Raw genomic sequence first — 15,965 nt, forward strand, 5'->3', positions numbered from 1 at the left:
ACGAAATGTGTCCTCTGCTTTTAACCATCACCCTTAGTGAGCAGTGGGCAGCCGGGGAGCAGCGTGTGGGGACGGTGCTTCGCTCAGTGGCACCTCAGTGGATCGGGATTCGAACCAGAAACCTTCTGATTACAGGGCCTCCTATATGCAGATATGAACAGGCATTTCCAGCTACCAGAGTCATTTTCCACACTAACAATGTTTGTCTTTTTAGTTCTGAGCAGTTGTAAAAGTGTTGTGTTATTTGTACTTTATAGGGTTAAGGAGTTTTGAAACATACATTACTTGTATCTTTCTCAGAGATCCAGTATATTTATATCTATACACTAAACAAATCATTATTAAATGTATATTCTTAATTATTTAACCCTTTGGTAAATTTTCTGCCAAAACCCCTATAAGTTCACACCATCAGAATGACACACAGTATTTATAAAATAATTATTTTATTACAGATCTGAAATGTACTGTTAATGGATGACAGCATAGATTCTCTCTAGCAGACTGGGCACAATGAATGCTCTCACCCAAAAAAAATAAAGTATGCACGCTTATTTTATCAGGTCTGTCTTGCCCACCAAGTGGATTTTCAGACAGACCATCACTAATTTGGATGAGAAACTCTGTGGACCAAAGTCAAGCCAAAGAGGTTGGGCTTAAATGGTCAGGAGTATATTAAAGGTACAGTGGGAGATCCTTCTCCAGCACCTGAAAAACAAAGGCAATCAATATGTTCATCCACTATTTTAAGAATAAAAATACATACCCACAATTTACAAAGCTTGCTGGAATATGTACTTGCAGATAGCAATGGATATAGTTTAGCTTTAGCAACTTACTTGGGGATCGTCCATTGGAGAATACCTCTTTACAACTTGTCCTTCTCTGTTAATGAGGAACTAAAAAAAAATAAAAAATCTAATGAGTTTCTATTACTAAAAGAAAACGAACAGTTTAGAATTCATTCAAAATCCATTCAATAAAAAGTGCATTTACCTTGGTGAAGTTCCACTTAATGGAACTAGATAAAGAAAAAATTATTATTAGTTATGGGTGATAGACAGGTGACATAAGTTTACATTGAAGGCTAATTGCTTGCCAGACAGTATTTATTTTTTGTAATACTGAGCACATATCCCGCTCAAGGATTAAGATTAGTCCCAGACTAATGTCTTTGCATGGAGTTATTTGATTAGTCTAGGACTGTGACCCAGAGACCTGCTTCCATGCATAGCGACCAGGCAGTCACATGCACATCCATTTCAGTCCAAGCTGGTTTCTGGTGTCAACTCACTTTCCAAGGAATCCTTTGCCATTGGGCTGCTGCTTCAGCCACTTCCACAGAGGGTGTGCATTGTCTCCATTCACTTCAATCTTACTGAACATGTCAAACCTGGCATTGTAGGACCTGGCAAATTCTTTGATGACACTGTTTGTCCCAGGCTCCTATTAAAACATTAGAAACCTCTTTTATCAATGGTTCTCAAACTTTTCACAGTGAGTGATGTTAAAATAATAACTACATTGCATTTAAACACATAGCTGTGAATATTAACAATAATCTTAAATTGTTCACATTTGGCACATACATTGTTGTTAACTTCTATTTTTCATATAATGAGGATCCTGGTGGTATACCTGTCTTCCAAACTGGTTGGACGGGAAAGCCAGGATGCGTAAACCCCTTTCAGCATACTTGAGGTGCATCTCAGCAAACTGTGAGTAGTTTACGTTGGTTTTGGATCATTTGGAGGCCACGTTAGTAATGACGACAACCGTGCCTCTGTGTGTGCCGGCAAAACAGACTTGGTTACAAGACAACCCTGAAATGCAACGCTGACATTTTCCAAGTCGCACCATCATTTACAACCCACCTGTATTTCTCGAGGGAGACCTCTTTGCCATCGATGTCTATGGCTGAAAAATCATAAATTGATGTGGCCTTCTGCCAGTCTTCTACAGGAGATGACTACAAAAAACACAGAACAATGTGAGTGCGACTAAAAGTTGACTAACACGTAATTACTTAGATGTCATATGACATGCTGTACGTTCTGTAAAAGATTACGCCCACTATGGCATGAGAAGCTTACCAGAAGAGGCTGCAGAAGGAGTGAGAAAATGACCGTGGAGCCTAAGAAATTCATGGCTGCCTTTCAGTGGAATCCACTGAAATGGCAGACAGTGTATTTCCCGTCAACTTCTCAGAAACGTCCTCGGCCCAAGACCTTTTTAAAGACCTGGATTCCTCATAAACTGGAACACATCTCTAATCATTACCCAGCCTGTTAAGCTACTCTCCTCTGATAGGCTGTTCATACGCTGATTACCAAAAGACTGCATTTGCATTCTTCAGGGGATATTTGCTTATCTCTTGCTGAGCAACAACAAAAACTATGAACTTAGGGCATAGGTGACACCCTTACACAATACACTCAACCCTGTTGACTTTATTTTATATAATGCAGAGTTTAAAATGATATTAAACATGGTGCAACATGATACAGTAAAACATCAGTTTCCAAAATTGGATGGGTGGGGCAGAATATAAAAACATTTGTGTAAGAAGTCTTGATCTTGAAAGATTACCCAAGTACCTCAATATTACCAGACCTGTGCTGTGTAGCAGAAACATTGTATTTATAACTTTGATTTGCCCATTTTTTAATATGCATTAATTTTAACATGATTCTTCCACAATTTGAGGGGGGGAAAATGCATACACATCTGTAGATTCACAAATGTTCTATTACCACAGACATCTCTGAGAGAAGAATAAAACATCCAGAATACATACAGTGGCATAAATATATTGGCACAGCATTTTTTAATGACAATTGCACTTTGTTCCAAAGCAAATCCATGACCTATTAAAACACTTCCTTTAAACGGAATAAACTGCCATTGCAAGCCCACACAGCGCTGCACTAAAATTCAGTGGGCAGTAACTGGGTAGGAGTAAGCATGCATAAATCCATACCAAGAAGGATTTACTAACCACTGTACGGCTAATTCTAATGATCCTTGTTTTCCTGAGGTTTCAAAACCAAAAACCACCAATGTTCAAAGTGGCCCTGATCCAGGTATTCACTGTAAAAGCCACCTGTTGCAGATACACAACAGAACTAGGTCTACCTGAGGTTAACTCGGAAGCCCTTACTGTTAAACATTTAAAACATTGAAATCAGAAACAATAACCTTCATTTGAAATGCCCAGTACCTTCTTATTCTTCTTTTTAGAGAATGCCATGTCAGTCCAGAAGCAGGAACAAAAAAAATTAGGCATATGCACAGCAAGTTGGGTGACAATCATAACGAACAGCTGTACGGAAACAAAAATATGTTCTGGAATTTGCATACTTATTTCCATATATTTCCGGCATTTTCCTTGGACAAGACAATATCAAAAACACAACATATGTTTTAGAATAATTAATAGTTTATACACTTTATTATATTTAAAAAAAAAACAAAAAACACATGCATAAGCATTTTTAAAAAATGCAACACTTATATTAGTATTAAAAAAAAAAAAAAAAAAAAAAAGTGTAGCCTTTGGAGGCTTTTTGGAACGTCCGAATCTGCTTCACATTTCAACATGGTCAACTTTTTAAAATGAAATAATATTGAGAGAGGGGAAAAAAAAAAAAAAAAAAGTTCAAAACGGTAGTAAGTAAAAACTGGAATATGTTGCTGTAAAGCAATACATTTTCACTGGTCACTGTATGACCACTAAGCTGTGTGAAGGCAATGCTGGAATGATAGTCACACGGTTTGAGTGGTGGCGTGATTTGGGTCATCAAGGTGCGGAGGCTCACTGTCAGGCAGAGCTGGTGGCTCGCCATCCAACACAGTGTCCAGTTCTGTCTGGCGACTTGACTGGCAGTGTGGGTCAAATTCAGCCCCACTACTCAGCAGCTCTTCATCTGTGCTGCACTCACTCTCCTGCTTAGTAAGGCGGTCGTGCTGGAAGGGATTCTCCTCAGGAGCCTCTTCAAGCTCTAAATCAGAGTCCAGATCTTGGTCATCCGATTCTGAAATAATTTGTTTTAAAAAAAACAAAAACAAAAAAAAAAAAAAACAACACTTAAAATACATTAATTTAAAACTTTGAAATTAATATACAAAGCATGAAAATTACCTTGGCACTCCTGGACCTTATACAGATCACATTTTCCTGGTTCATCACTGTGTTCACTGTCTCCCTCAGTCCTGTTTTCTTCTTCTCTATACACCATGCAGTCCTGAAGAGCATAGGAATTAAATTGTGAACTGTGTATGAACAAAATGGAAATTTTTAGTTTTTGTATAGTTTCTGTATATTTAGTTTTTGAAGATATGATTGATGCATTATATTTCATGCTTATTGAACTATGTTAACATTGTTTCATCTTAAACAAACAACTCACCTGCTGCAATGAAGATAGGACCGGCTGACTGGCACAGAACTGGCTGGAATCAGAGGGGAAGATGGTCATGTAGAAGACAACAAGCATCTCCACTATCCGGGCTTGGTATGGGTAATCCACCAGTGATGACAGGGACACTGTAGCTCCAGAGGGTCGGGGCCGCATCAGTGATGGCCCGAAGACTATGCCCAGATTACTGGGGCTCATTTTGTTGTCCTGCTCAAAATCTGCTACCCTACAAGGATGGAGGGAGGATCTTGATTAAATCAAAGATCAATCAATGACCCCTAAACAACACACATTAAAAAGGACTCACCGGTGCAAATGACGAACAATGTAACGTAAGGTGGTAATGTTCGCTTTGGGAAGGTCCACCAGGTGTTCTTTGAGTCTCTGCACCTGAGCCAAAACCTCAGCATCTGTATCTGCCCCACTGTCCACCAGTTCTGCTCCCTTCCCTGCCTCTCCTCCCTCTGAGCCCTCAGAGTGGAGGCTCTCTTTAGCCAATCCCATCAGGCTGTTGTACAGGCGAAAGGGCATGATGGGCTCTGGCAGCTGAGGGAAATTAAATGAGTCAGAGAGGAGAGGTCCAGCAAGACCCCACTCCAGTTATGTATTCGTGAGGTGAGGGTTGAAATAAAAACTTTCTGGCAGGAGGTACACATGAGCGTTGTACCTGCCGCAGGTAAAGCTTCAGGACGTTGCTGATGTCGTGAGGGGAAGACTGAGACAACTCCACCAGCTCTTTTCCATTCTCAAAGGCCTGGCACAGCTTTTCAACCCGGGTCTTCACTCCATTCACCCTGTAAATTCCCTAAAAAAGGAAGAGAGGTTAAGATTATAGTACAACAGAGATTATAACTACCCTGCTTAAATCACCCTAAACTGCTGCTTTACCTTCATTCGTAATGCCCTCCTTTCAATTTCACAGATGCACTTCTTAATGATGAAGGGAATTACATCTGAGCCTTTGCCCACCACCTGAGAGAAGTCTCTCCCAAAAAGCTGGAGACGACCCTGAAGCTTCTTGTGCCCACACTGAATGGTCATGGTCTCCAAACATCTCTTATGGCAAGCTAAGAAGCACTGAAGACAAGAGGAATCAATCACAGAGATGGTTATAAATATGCTCCATTTCTGATCATTCAAATTAGTTGTGTTACAAGAGGAGCTATATGGCTTTCTGAAATGCTCCTTATGGGTCTAAAATTTGAATTCAGGCCCAAGTTTGAAGGTAATTTTTTTTAATTATGACCCAATGTGCATTGGTTTTATTGGATCTATGAAACCAGGATCTAAAGCGGAGCCTTTCAGAAGCTCACCTCTTCACACTCTGCGCCCTGGAAATACACATAGCTGTCACACTCCCGGCACTTGGCTGGAGATCGAAGTTTTCGCAGTTTGTGTGTCTGTGCCGCTTTAGAAAGGCCCACATTCCGGAAGGGCCCAGTCGGTACAACAATCTCAGGCTCAACTCCATTCACATCTGGAAGAGAATGTTGGGGCTATTATGTTTTGGCAAATTTCTCTTCCATTGACACATACACCAAAGCACTGAGGTGTGAAAATGCTGTTTAAGAAGATGAAAATTGGATTTTATTGTAATTCTGCTAATATTAGTTGAGCATTACCAATAAAGATACATGTGGTGAAAAAAAACCCTCACTTGCGGTTTCAAATGTGGTTTCTTCTGGATCATCAGTTGAGGACATGGTTCCTGTTGAGGAGGTTCTCGAAATTTTACTGATATCCCCTTTAAAAAAATAAATTAAAAAAATCATACATTTGCCACACTGTGGTCACTCTGCTAAATTCAAGTATTGCAGTACCTGTACTGGTGGGGAGCGATTCTGGACCACTCCCCCCTCCCACACTGTCCGTATCACTCACGGTAGACCCCCAGGATTTGTGGGTACGATGGCCATGCGCTGTAAAGAACGCTTAATTGATCAATCCCCAATACAGGACACAGTTGGGGGCGGTTGGTAAGGGTAAATGTACCTTTCTTTCCATCCCTCTGACTGGATGTCATCTCTCCGCTCTCTGCAACGCCGACCTCGGTTCCGCTTTGAGCGGCCGTGCTGGAACTGTCATTGCGTGGTCTAGTGGGCGGTCTTTAAAAGAAAGAAAAAAAAATTTACAACTACGTTTCTTTCACACTCATTTCAGTGACCTGATATGAGTGCCACTCACTGGCTGATTGAGTCAGAGTACAGCTCAAACTCGTAGCTGGTTTCAGGCTCTGCTGGCATCTGCAGTTCTTTGACGTGTGTGGCGTACTGCTGACCCGGCTCGTACAGTTTGCTGTTCTCACACAGCGTCTGGTAGTGCACAGGCAGTGCCACCGTCTGCATGTGCATGTTCTGGTAGTACGAAATAGTTGCCTGACAGCGGGTTTTTAAAATAAATAAATACATTTCTATCAGAGGGCCATTATTTGGTGGTATTGTTTAATCATGTGCTGCTGGTGCTGAGGACACTCACAGATCGTAAGGTCTGGTCACTCTGTCGAATGATCTCCTGGATGTGCCTCAGCACGGTGACCTTCATGTCCTCCAGCTCCTGGTGATGAGTGGTAGCATCTGCAATACAGGTCCTGTAGGTAGCCTCTGCTTCCTCAGCCTAATTAAGGGAACAAAGAGTTAAAAATACAGAAATAAACAAAAAGTCATGAGACATCTCTGAATTATTAGCAGCACTTTGTTCCGGGCCTCCTCCTCCAGCCGTTTCTTCTTGTCCAGCGACTTGCTTCCTTCCTCTTTGCTTGCAGCGGTTTTTGCCTTGTCGTATTCTGCACAGCGGGTGATGTACGTCTGTTTGGCTCTATGCAGGTTTGTCTCGCATTCCATCTGTCAAGACACACATGCTTCTTAAATTTCCTCATAAGAAATATATTAATATATTTATTGATAATTTCATTCGAACCCCACCGGCAGAATCTAATATCGCATTCAACATGCACATTCACTGTATTATGGATGATCACCTGCAATGTATTAAGAGTGCCGTTGGAGAATAAATGACTTAAATAACCAGAAGCAGCTCATTTACCAGTTTCCTCTTGGCTCTGTTCCACTGCTCCTTGATCTCTTTGCATTTCTTTTCATGCTCAAGTTTGCGCTGCATCAGGGGCTAAATACCAAAAAAGCAAAAAATTCAACATTTACATGCAGCGATGTGTCACAAACCCCTTCACCACAAATCTATTCAAAATAAACAGGTACAAAGCATGGAACCAAAATAAAATGTACATACATGCGAGGGGATGAGCTGTTATGCAATTTGATTATATGTATGGCAGAAGCCAGGAAAGCAAGGGAGGCTGTTGCGTGTCTGCAAGTAAGCATGTGAAAGCGTGAAAGGATGATTCAGGATGATGGTTTGAAACCATCCTGACTGATTGGGTGCTTAGCTTCATGTTACTCTCACTTTAAGTATATTTTTTTTAGCGTTATCATTCATCTCACCATCCAAACAAGCGAGTCAGGGTATACATCCATATACATCTTGCCTGTAGCTTTGGAATCCATGTGCATTAAAGCGGCACTGGTTTATTATATTTGCTTTCAACGCAAAATTAAACTTGACTTCCTTGTATCTTGACAGACAACAGTGTTAAAATAGTAGAGCAGCAGATCAAGAAAAAGAAAAAAAGAAGAAGAATCATTTGGGAATAGCGGATTAAAATGGTGGCAGTGACAGTCCAGGTTTCCTGCATTCACCGCTGTGATTCAAGATACAATGGGGCCACAGAAGAGCGTGTGATTGCAATAAAAGTGTCCAATCACAAAAGGACCGGGACTCTGTTGCCAATGAAGCCGTGGAAGAGAGGTTTATCGAACAGATCTATTAGCTGCTAGTGAAAATGTGCATAATTGGAGTACACTTTTCTGCATGTTCTCAAAACACAGTATACATTAAAAAGTAGTGATCTTACTACTCACAATATGCTTTTGATTTGAAAAAATGTTTAAAATGTAACTTTCTAGAAAGTACAAAGTAAAATGTAAATGTTTGGTCAGAAAGTAAAATGCCAGAAAGTAAAATACTTTTTATACATTCATTGTGATATTTTGACAATGCTCGTAATTAAATGAAAATATGAAATAACCGACCAGAGGTTTATTAGCAAGTGTGAAGTACACAGTCAGTTCAGCCCTTTAACCGCCTGTAGTACTCTCTCAACAAGGCAGTTCACATTTGCATGCGCGAATCATTATGATTTGATTGTGGGCGCCGTAAAGTCACCTGGATGAAGGTCTGGTTGTGGAGGGTGCCTGTCGACTGCTGGATACCGGTGCTCTGCTCCAGGTCCTGCTCCAGGGCCTGAGAGTAGATGCAGAAGAAGGGCATGTGTGGCTGTGGAGAGGGTGAGAGGAGAGTTACGGTGGGAATCGAGATTCGGCAGGAAGGTTACATGGACCAGGGGCTCATCACCGCTTACCTGAGCGATGCTCTGCTTAGAAGATTGGTAGAGGCGATGCAGGCCTTTGGAAAATTCCAGTTCTACGAGGATGAGGAAAAAAAAAAAAAAAAAAAAAAAGTTTTAATAGCCTAAGGGCACAGATCAACAGTTCACCGCTGATCAGATTTTACCCACCCAGAGCCATTCTCTTCTCCACATAGCTGATCAGGTCTTTCATGTACTTAGAGATGGCCTTGGCGTAGGTGAGGGCAGAGTCCACTCCTCCCTCACTGCGCTGCAGGATAATGTCCACCTCTTCAGCACTTATCCCGCTATCACACAGATCGCTCCTCATCTGGGATCCTTCCAGGCTGTGAGGCGAGGCTCCATAAAGATTCTCCATAGACTGAGGAAGCAGATTACAGGCCTACATGTTTAACCCACTAGAATCTGTCACATTTTCATAACAGGACAAAATTATTATTATTTTTTTTTTACATTAACAGGTGTCCATATTCAGTCTATGGATATTGCACAAGTATTTTCTTGCTCTCACACACATGCTACACTGTATTTAGAATAGGAAGGAACAATCCAGTCTAGACTAAGCGCTGAGTACATCTAGAATAGGAAGCAGTCTGCTTGGTTCTTCAAACGTCCTCTGACAGACAAGGTTACTGTTCACCTCGACAGACAGACTGAGACTTACCCTGCTTTTCTCAGTAGGCAGCACGGACAAAAGTGAGCTACTGTCCAGCTCGCCCATTAGCAGCTCCGACACACTAAGAACACACACAAGAAAAAAAAATATGACAAAGAACCAAAGACAAGTACACTCCAATGAAACAGAAACTTAAACATTTCATTAAATAATTACAGTTCATCTTTATAAATTACCTGTAGCTGCTCCTGCAATTTTATTCTTAGATATTGAATAAAGTGAAATGAAGGGTGTGATAAGCTATGTTTAATATTCCGCATATAGATCTGTGAAAGCACAGCACACGGTGACACAATGAAATGTGTCCTCTGCTTTTAACCATCATTCTTAGTGAGCAGTGGGCAGCCATGACAGGCGCACCTCAGTGGCACCATGGCGGCTCAGGATTCGAGCCTTCTGATTACGGGGCCGCTTCATGTCCCCAGACTGGAAAGCTCTGAAGAAGCGAGGTAGTGGCATCAGGAAGCCTCCATACTGGCCGTGCATGCTGAGGTACTCTATTTCCTTTTCACAAAGTCTCCAGTTTTGTTGCAAACACAAATTGATTTGACCGTCCCCTCAAGAAGCTGCGTCTAACCAGAGCAACTTCATATTTAGTGCGTTAGACGCTCTTCATTATCATGAAAGTGATATGCGCTGAATCAAAAACAAACGGCTGACTTACGGTTTCGGGTTTATTCAAAAGAAAAAGATGAAAGCACTACTCCACTTCCTGTTATTGTACAAGAACTTCAATTCACGAATGTCTGTGTGAATTTAAATAAATTCAATAGCATTTATTAAATATGCACCAGTCAAAATTACTTTTCAAGACTTTTTTCCCCCTAAAAGACTACAGACATAGTACATACAGATTTGTGCAAAATGATTACTTACTAACACAGTATAAACAGACAATTACATGTAGGCCGCAGTCAACGTATCTTGGAGGACAAGCTTTAAAGACTCACTTGCTGCTGAAAGCCACTGCGATGGTCTCGATGGCCTTCTCAAAGTCCTTTTTTTCGACCTCACTGGGGCTTTCGTAATGAAATCCTTAAAACGCAGGCTGGACGTTAACCACATTGCACTCAAAACATGCAGAATTACAGACATTTTGGTGTCATCTGGTGTAACTGGGTGTATCTACATTGACTCGAAGCTCTTGCATCTGGCGCAGCTTCGCTTTAACATGCCTGTTCAGCACAAGACGCTTTTGAGGCAGACCAGGGCCGAACGCCTGAACTAGGTTCACCTTTGACTCTGGAGATCAGCTTCCCAGCTGCAGTGAGGGTCTCCACGGTGTTGAGTAAAGGGTACATGCTGATGACCTGCCGAAAGACTCGCAGCACCTCCCCCAGGCACTCATGGGCCAGCGGCCTGCGGTTCTCCACCTTCCCTGAGCGCACAGACAGCCGGACCAAAAACGTTAGTTCAGTCGGCATGTTTAAACGTTCACAGCAAGTTTGCTGCACATCTATGAAGCCTGCAGTGACACCACCACAAGCCACTTCCTGTAAACTTTAGCCTCACAGTCCGACGTACACCATGAACTGATTTACCTTCTAGGCCTGTACGCGAGGGTCATGGCTTTAATATTCATTTTAATACCTTTAGCAACAAAATCCTCTCTGGACATTGAGCTCCATTTATTAACATATTTTGGTGTCGGATGTATTTAGGCTCGTGTGTAAATAAAGACAAGATGGCCCATCCGTGACATACAAAGTACAGAAATCATGCGGAGAGCAGAGGTTGAAGAACCGTGCGCACGAGGAAGCGCACCGGCGCGAACCAGAGTGGCTGCAGAGGAAGTGGCTTTCAGGTGGCGGTGCTTCTCGCGCACCTGCTAAAACGTACCAATCACAGAGCGGAAATAAAAAAATACCAAAAAAAAAAATTAAAACATGGAGAGAGGCGCTACGTGGAGATAAAACCAGATGGCTTGAAAAAAAGGTGCACACAGGATGCTCTCACATCGCTCCTCAGCCTCCACGCGTGAACTTCACCGCCATGCAACAGAGCGCAGTAACTGAACAAGGAAGCTGCTGTGAAACAACAGGCCCGTTTCCTGCTGGAGTGTGGTGAGCCACAGAAGCCGAGCTGTTCACAACTAGAGGAAGCAGCAGGACGCTTGCGCAAACCCGAGTCCCATCTCGCCCCTCCCACAGGAAGCCACGCGGTGACCTGGCTCGGCGCCGGGTCGGTTTACGTGCTGTAATTATATTTGCATTAAAAAGACGTGTCGTGCTTTCATTCATCGTCCAAAAAAATCTGAAGAACTCCAAACTGGCAACCCAAGAGGAAAGGTCTCAGCATCCTCAATCTCACCTTCACCGAGGACAACGTCCTTCAGCTTCTCAACAGCATCAGCAAAACGTGCCACGTCCCGCAGCAGTAATGGGATGTCCTCCACGTCTATGGACACAGTCTCTGGACTTTCCGTTGTGGGACTCTGGGCCACCGTCCCTTTGGCGTAGCCTTTGCTGAAGACCCACGACTGCAGAGGGAACCCCGCGGCGCTGGCGTGGCGACTCAGCGTCGACGGGCGCTTCAAGGTCGCCGCCGGCGAGGGGCACCCCGTCTTCCCGTGCTGAGCAGTGGGGGTCCCTGGGCAGGAGACCGGGGCGTCGTGGCCTGACGCGCAGGTCCGAGCATTTGACGGGCTGCCGTCAGGGACGTCTTTTTTAATCTGCTCCTGGAGAACAGACAGCTCGGTTACACAGACACGGAGACAAAAAGACCCCCCCCCCCCAAAAAAAGGAGAGGAGCCAGGATAATAAAAAGGAGAGGAGCCAGGATAATAAAAAAAGAAAAACTGCAGCTCCAACACACAACTTCTTACACACGCGTCTCTTGAGTAACAGATCTATTTCCTGCCTGCCAGTCACACCCTAAACTGACAATTCGGTAAAAGTCCGAGCAAAAGCAGCCCAAAAAAAGAATCGTGGCCACATTCATTTTGACAGAATATAAATGTACTTTGGTGGTAATTTGGTGGAGTGACCCCACACCGACGATCACGGTAAACTTCACACCACTGCCACACCTCGCAGAACGAAGCCATTTTAACCAGATGTGGATCACCTGCTTCTGCCAGATGTTCGGCCTGTTGGGCAGAATGTCCAGCCTGCTCCTGGACTCCGCTTTCTTTACGCGGTGACCGGTGGAGTAGGGGCTGTAGCTGGACTTCGCGCTCGCCCCGCGCCTCAGCATGTCTGCGTCTCGACGTGATCGGCAGGCGGGGATTCTGCGCAGTCGCGACCTTCCATGCGGCTGCGCGTCGGTCGGCCGCGGTCACCGGATGAGAATAATAATTCTTTTTTTTCTTTTTTAAATTAAAAATCGACAACGCTACGCCTCGTCCTCACAGAGATACAACGCCACGAGGGACAGTCCGCGGAGTGAAGTGACAGGAGGGAGGGAGGGAGCAGTGGTGATGATGATGATGATGATGATGATGGTGATGGTGGTGTGCAACTTACTGATGATGGGCTTCCTGTTCGACTTTTCTTTGAGATTGACGGCGCCTTCATCAGTTCCCGTTTCTTTTTGGAGAACATCTTCAGCCTGGTCCTCGATCCTCCCCCGAGTTCCCGGAACTTGTAACACAGCCCCCCCACCCAGCCCCTCACGTTCAGCCCGGCTCCGGCCGTCGGCTTCTGCCACGTGAGTCGCCGCGGTCCCTCCCGGATGTCGCACCTGCGCGGCGCGCCTTCCGACTGATCGACGCGGGCGCCCGTCATCGCGGCATCCGCTCGCAGGGGAGCGCATGTGACGCGCTGCCGTCCACGCGATTGGGGCGTGCGGGTCGGGGGGCTGCGCGGTCCACGGCCGTGACCCTCCTGTCGCTTGGCAGGGCAGCGCTCAGATCCACGGACGCGCGCAATTAGCCGCGGGCGACACCTGAGGAGAACGGGCTCAGCCAATCACCGAGCGTTCCACTCACAATCATCCTCACATGTTTCAGTAGCGGGGAAGACCAGTGATGGATTAGCAGAACAGCGTATCAGTGACTGCTGACTTTCATTGAAATTAGTTATGAAATAAGAAAAAAAAAAAAAAAGGAGGAAGGATTTAACATTTGTGCAAGTTTCATTTGTGGCGGTTTTTGACGGCATCACGGCATTTTTATTTATTTTTTTTGGCTTGTCCTGTCATCATGACTGCATGGCCACCAATCGATTTTCTATTCCCCTTCTGCTTCTGGGAGGGGCAGGAGATTCTCTGACTGGCTGGAGCGGCAAAAACACGACGCTGAACTTTATTCGAATGATCAGTTCCACATTAAAGCAGCAGGCTGCAGTACCCGTATTGCGCCGGTAGGGGGACTTCAGCGAGGCTGACAGCCAGGAAATGAGCTTCAGAAATAAAGAACGTTTTAAATAAAGTAAAAAAATGTGTATATGGTGATGATCTCTGTGCCCACTCAACACCCTGAACTGTTTTTTTTACACGGGAATTGTGCATTGGATTGATGAACGGCATTTTCTTCTAAAAATAACTACAGTTTAAAGGATCCTACATTAAGTCCTCAGGACAGAACCTGGTTGTAATCATGGATGGTGGTTTTTGAAGTGTGTAGTCAAGTCAAGTTTTTATTATCTGAGACTTCTAGCTAAAGTTAAGCCCTTTTTACATTTTAATGGTTCTGAGAAGGCCACACATGCTTTTATTACATTGCGGCTTGACTATTGCAACGCTCTCTATTTTACTGTTATCACAGATTCAGCTGGTCCCGAATGCTTCAGTGCGCTTGCTGGCAGGCACTAAACAGAGAGATACATTACTGCAGTTCTTGTGTCACTTCACTGGTTGCCAGTTCATTTTCAAATTCTATTGAAAATCTTATTGATGGTTATGGCCCCACCTTACATAATAGATCTTGTTAATTTTTAGCCAAGTCCTAGATCCTTAAAATGGGGCTCAAGGCCCTCCTCCACATCCTCCGATCTCACCTTAATCAGAAAGGTGACAGAGCCTTCACAATTGCTGGGCCCCGCCTGTGGAACCAGCTACCAGTTGACATTATATTTGCCCCTACAACCTCTACTTTTAAATCCAGGCTTAATACTCCTCTGTACTCTTTATTTATCCATCCCTATTTGTTGCTTCTACCATCCATGTATATTACTGTGTTCTTCTTATGTACATCCATGTGTCCTTTTATGCCTGTCCTGCACTTTGGTGCAGTGGAACTGCTGTTAAAGTGCCCCTGAAATAAAGTTGGCTTGACTTGACTAGAAGCTCTGAGTCACTGAAAACGTACTTGTTAAGGGTAAAATTGGATGTGTAGAAATAGTATCAACTAACACTTTTCTGGCCCAAAACATTTTCTACTGTAAAAATGACCTGGGAACTTTGCTCATTTTGTTGAATAAGGACATTTCCATGTCAAATAAATAGTATTGCAGCCTGGAGTATTTAAGGTGCATCAGACAATGACAGGTGCTCTATTTGTTTACTTTGGGGTTATTCTCTGGTTGGAAGATGAGTGTTGATACAGGAGTCCAAAATGATCACAGATGGAAGATGGACAAGAAAAGGTCAAAGCCCTATATATGTTATCTGGTTAATTTCAGCATGGTTCTAACAACAGATTCTACAAAAAATATGTTAATATAAAATTTTGAACATCCTTTATGTTTTTGTATGAGTTGTGCTTAATATATATTTTCTCATTATCCATTTTAACTCCAATTGCACCTAAATATTCATAAGCACGCTGTAAGGTCTCTTAAGATAAAATAGTGAGTTGTAAGTAGACTTATATAATAGTATATGTAAGTGTGCCTATAATTCCTTAAGGTATTTGTATTAATCAGGGATGAACATGTGAGAGCAGAGGTTTTTTCCGGAATTGATCTCTTCATCGATGGTAACTTGAAAGCACGTTGTAAGTCGCTCTGGATAAGGGCGTCTGCCAAATGCCGTAAATGTAAATGTAAATGTTTTTATTAAACAGGATGACCCAGGCCTCACACCTCCAACATAGTCAGCTGGGTTCTTACCTCGGACCTTGTCTGTGTGCTTGTATGTTGGGCTGCCAACCGCCCCGTATTGTCCGGGACATCTCAAAATATGGATGATTTTGATTTGTCCCTTCCAGGGCAGCCTTGTCGGCTAATAGTAGACTACTGGAAGCATGGCAAAACTCATGCAAATGAGTAATAGTAGTTTCAGGGGTGTCAAAAAAGGGGTGCTAAACACATCCTGTGAGATCACTTTATATAGATATATTGTGATGATCTGGTGCCCGCTCCGTGCCCAGGATGGGCTCCAGCAGCTGTGACCCTGAGTAACAGGACTGAATAGGGAAGGGTAGTGAATGAGTGAGGTAAAGTTTTGCCTCCTTTGTTATTTGAGGTATCTGGAGTCCATTAGCCTCTCAGGTTTTCAGTAACTAGTCTGAATTAGTTTTATTATTATTATTCAGCAGTAGAGCACAGAA

At 43.4% G+C, this 15,965-nt stretch overlaps 2 protein-coding genes across 5 annotated transcripts; both read right to left on the reverse strand.

Moving 5' to 3' along the window:
* Positions 1-429: 429 nt before the first annotated feature.
* LOC114802483 (phospholipid hydroperoxide glutathione peroxidase) lies at positions 430-3,383 on the reverse strand. 2 transcript variants are annotated; one of them, XM_074933661.1, is made up of 7 exons: positions 3,221-3,383; positions 1,875-1,969; positions 1,639-1,783; positions 1,295-1,446; positions 997-1,021; positions 840-899; positions 430-708 (listed from the first exon to the last, which is right to left on the reverse strand). In XM_074933661.1, exons 1-7 carry the CDS (start codon positions 3,368-3,370, stop codon positions 676-678), a joined length of 660 nt encoding a protein of 219 aa, XP_074789762.1. In that variant the 5' UTR covers positions 3,371-3,383; the 3' UTR covers positions 430-675. The 2 variants fall into 2 exon arrangements, with proteins under 2 accessions (XP_074789762.1, XP_074789763.1); XM_074933662.1 differs by lacking the exon at positions 3,221-3,383 and adding an exon at positions 2,094-2,297.
* arhgap45b (Rho GTPase activating protein 45b) lies at positions 2,431-13,364 on the reverse strand. Of its 3 annotated transcripts, none has more exons than XM_029001418.1 (22): positions 13,000-13,364; positions 11,846-12,212; positions 10,770-10,913; positions 10,486-10,570; positions 9,524-9,596; positions 9,010-9,220; positions 8,854-8,915; positions 8,658-8,768; positions 7,461-7,541; positions 7,109-7,258; positions 6,894-7,031; positions 6,603-6,793; positions 6,411-6,523; positions 6,239-6,337; positions 6,076-6,162; positions 5,732-5,895; positions 5,307-5,495; positions 5,086-5,223; positions 4,726-4,964; positions 4,410-4,644; positions 4,142-4,244; positions 2,431-4,034 (listed from the first exon to the last, which is right to left on the reverse strand). In XM_029001418.1, the coding sequence occupies exons 1-22, from the start codon at positions 13,258-13,260 to the stop codon at positions 3,766-3,768; spliced, it is 3,510 nt and encodes a 1,169-aa protein (XP_028857251.1). In that variant the 5' UTR covers positions 13,261-13,364; the 3' UTR covers positions 2,431-3,765. The 3 variants fall into 3 exon arrangements, with proteins under 3 accessions (XP_028857251.1, XP_028857253.1, XP_028857252.1); XM_029001420.1 differs by lacking the exon at positions 13,000-13,364 and adding an exon at positions 12,602-12,905 and having other exon boundaries at positions 11,846-12,206; XM_029001419.1 differs by lacking the exon at positions 13,000-13,364 and adding an exon at positions 12,602-12,905.
* Between the last annotated feature and the right edge of the window lie 2,601 nt (positions 13,365-15,965).

Source organism: Denticeps clupeoides, chromosome 13 (assembly GCF_900700375.1).
Source record: "Denticeps clupeoides chromosome 13, fDenClu1.1, whole genome shotgun sequence".
Classification (NCBI taxonomy): Eukaryota; Metazoa; Chordata; class Actinopteri; order Clupeiformes; family Denticipitidae; genus Denticeps; species Denticeps clupeoides.

Coding starts and splice junctions, on each gene's coding strand:
- arhgap45b (XM_029001418.1), bottom strand. CDS start 13,260: ATGACGGGCGCCCGCGTCGATCAGTCGGAAGGCGCGCCGCGCAGGTGC. Junction 10,571..10,769: donor GCTGATCTCCAGAGTCAAAG/GTGAACCTAGTT, acceptor CTGCGTTTTAAG/GATTTCATTACGAAAGCCCC. Junction 4,245..4,409: donor TCCTATCTTCATTGCAGCAG/GTGAGTTGTTTG, acceptor TATGCTCTTCAG/GACTGCATGGTGTATAGAGA.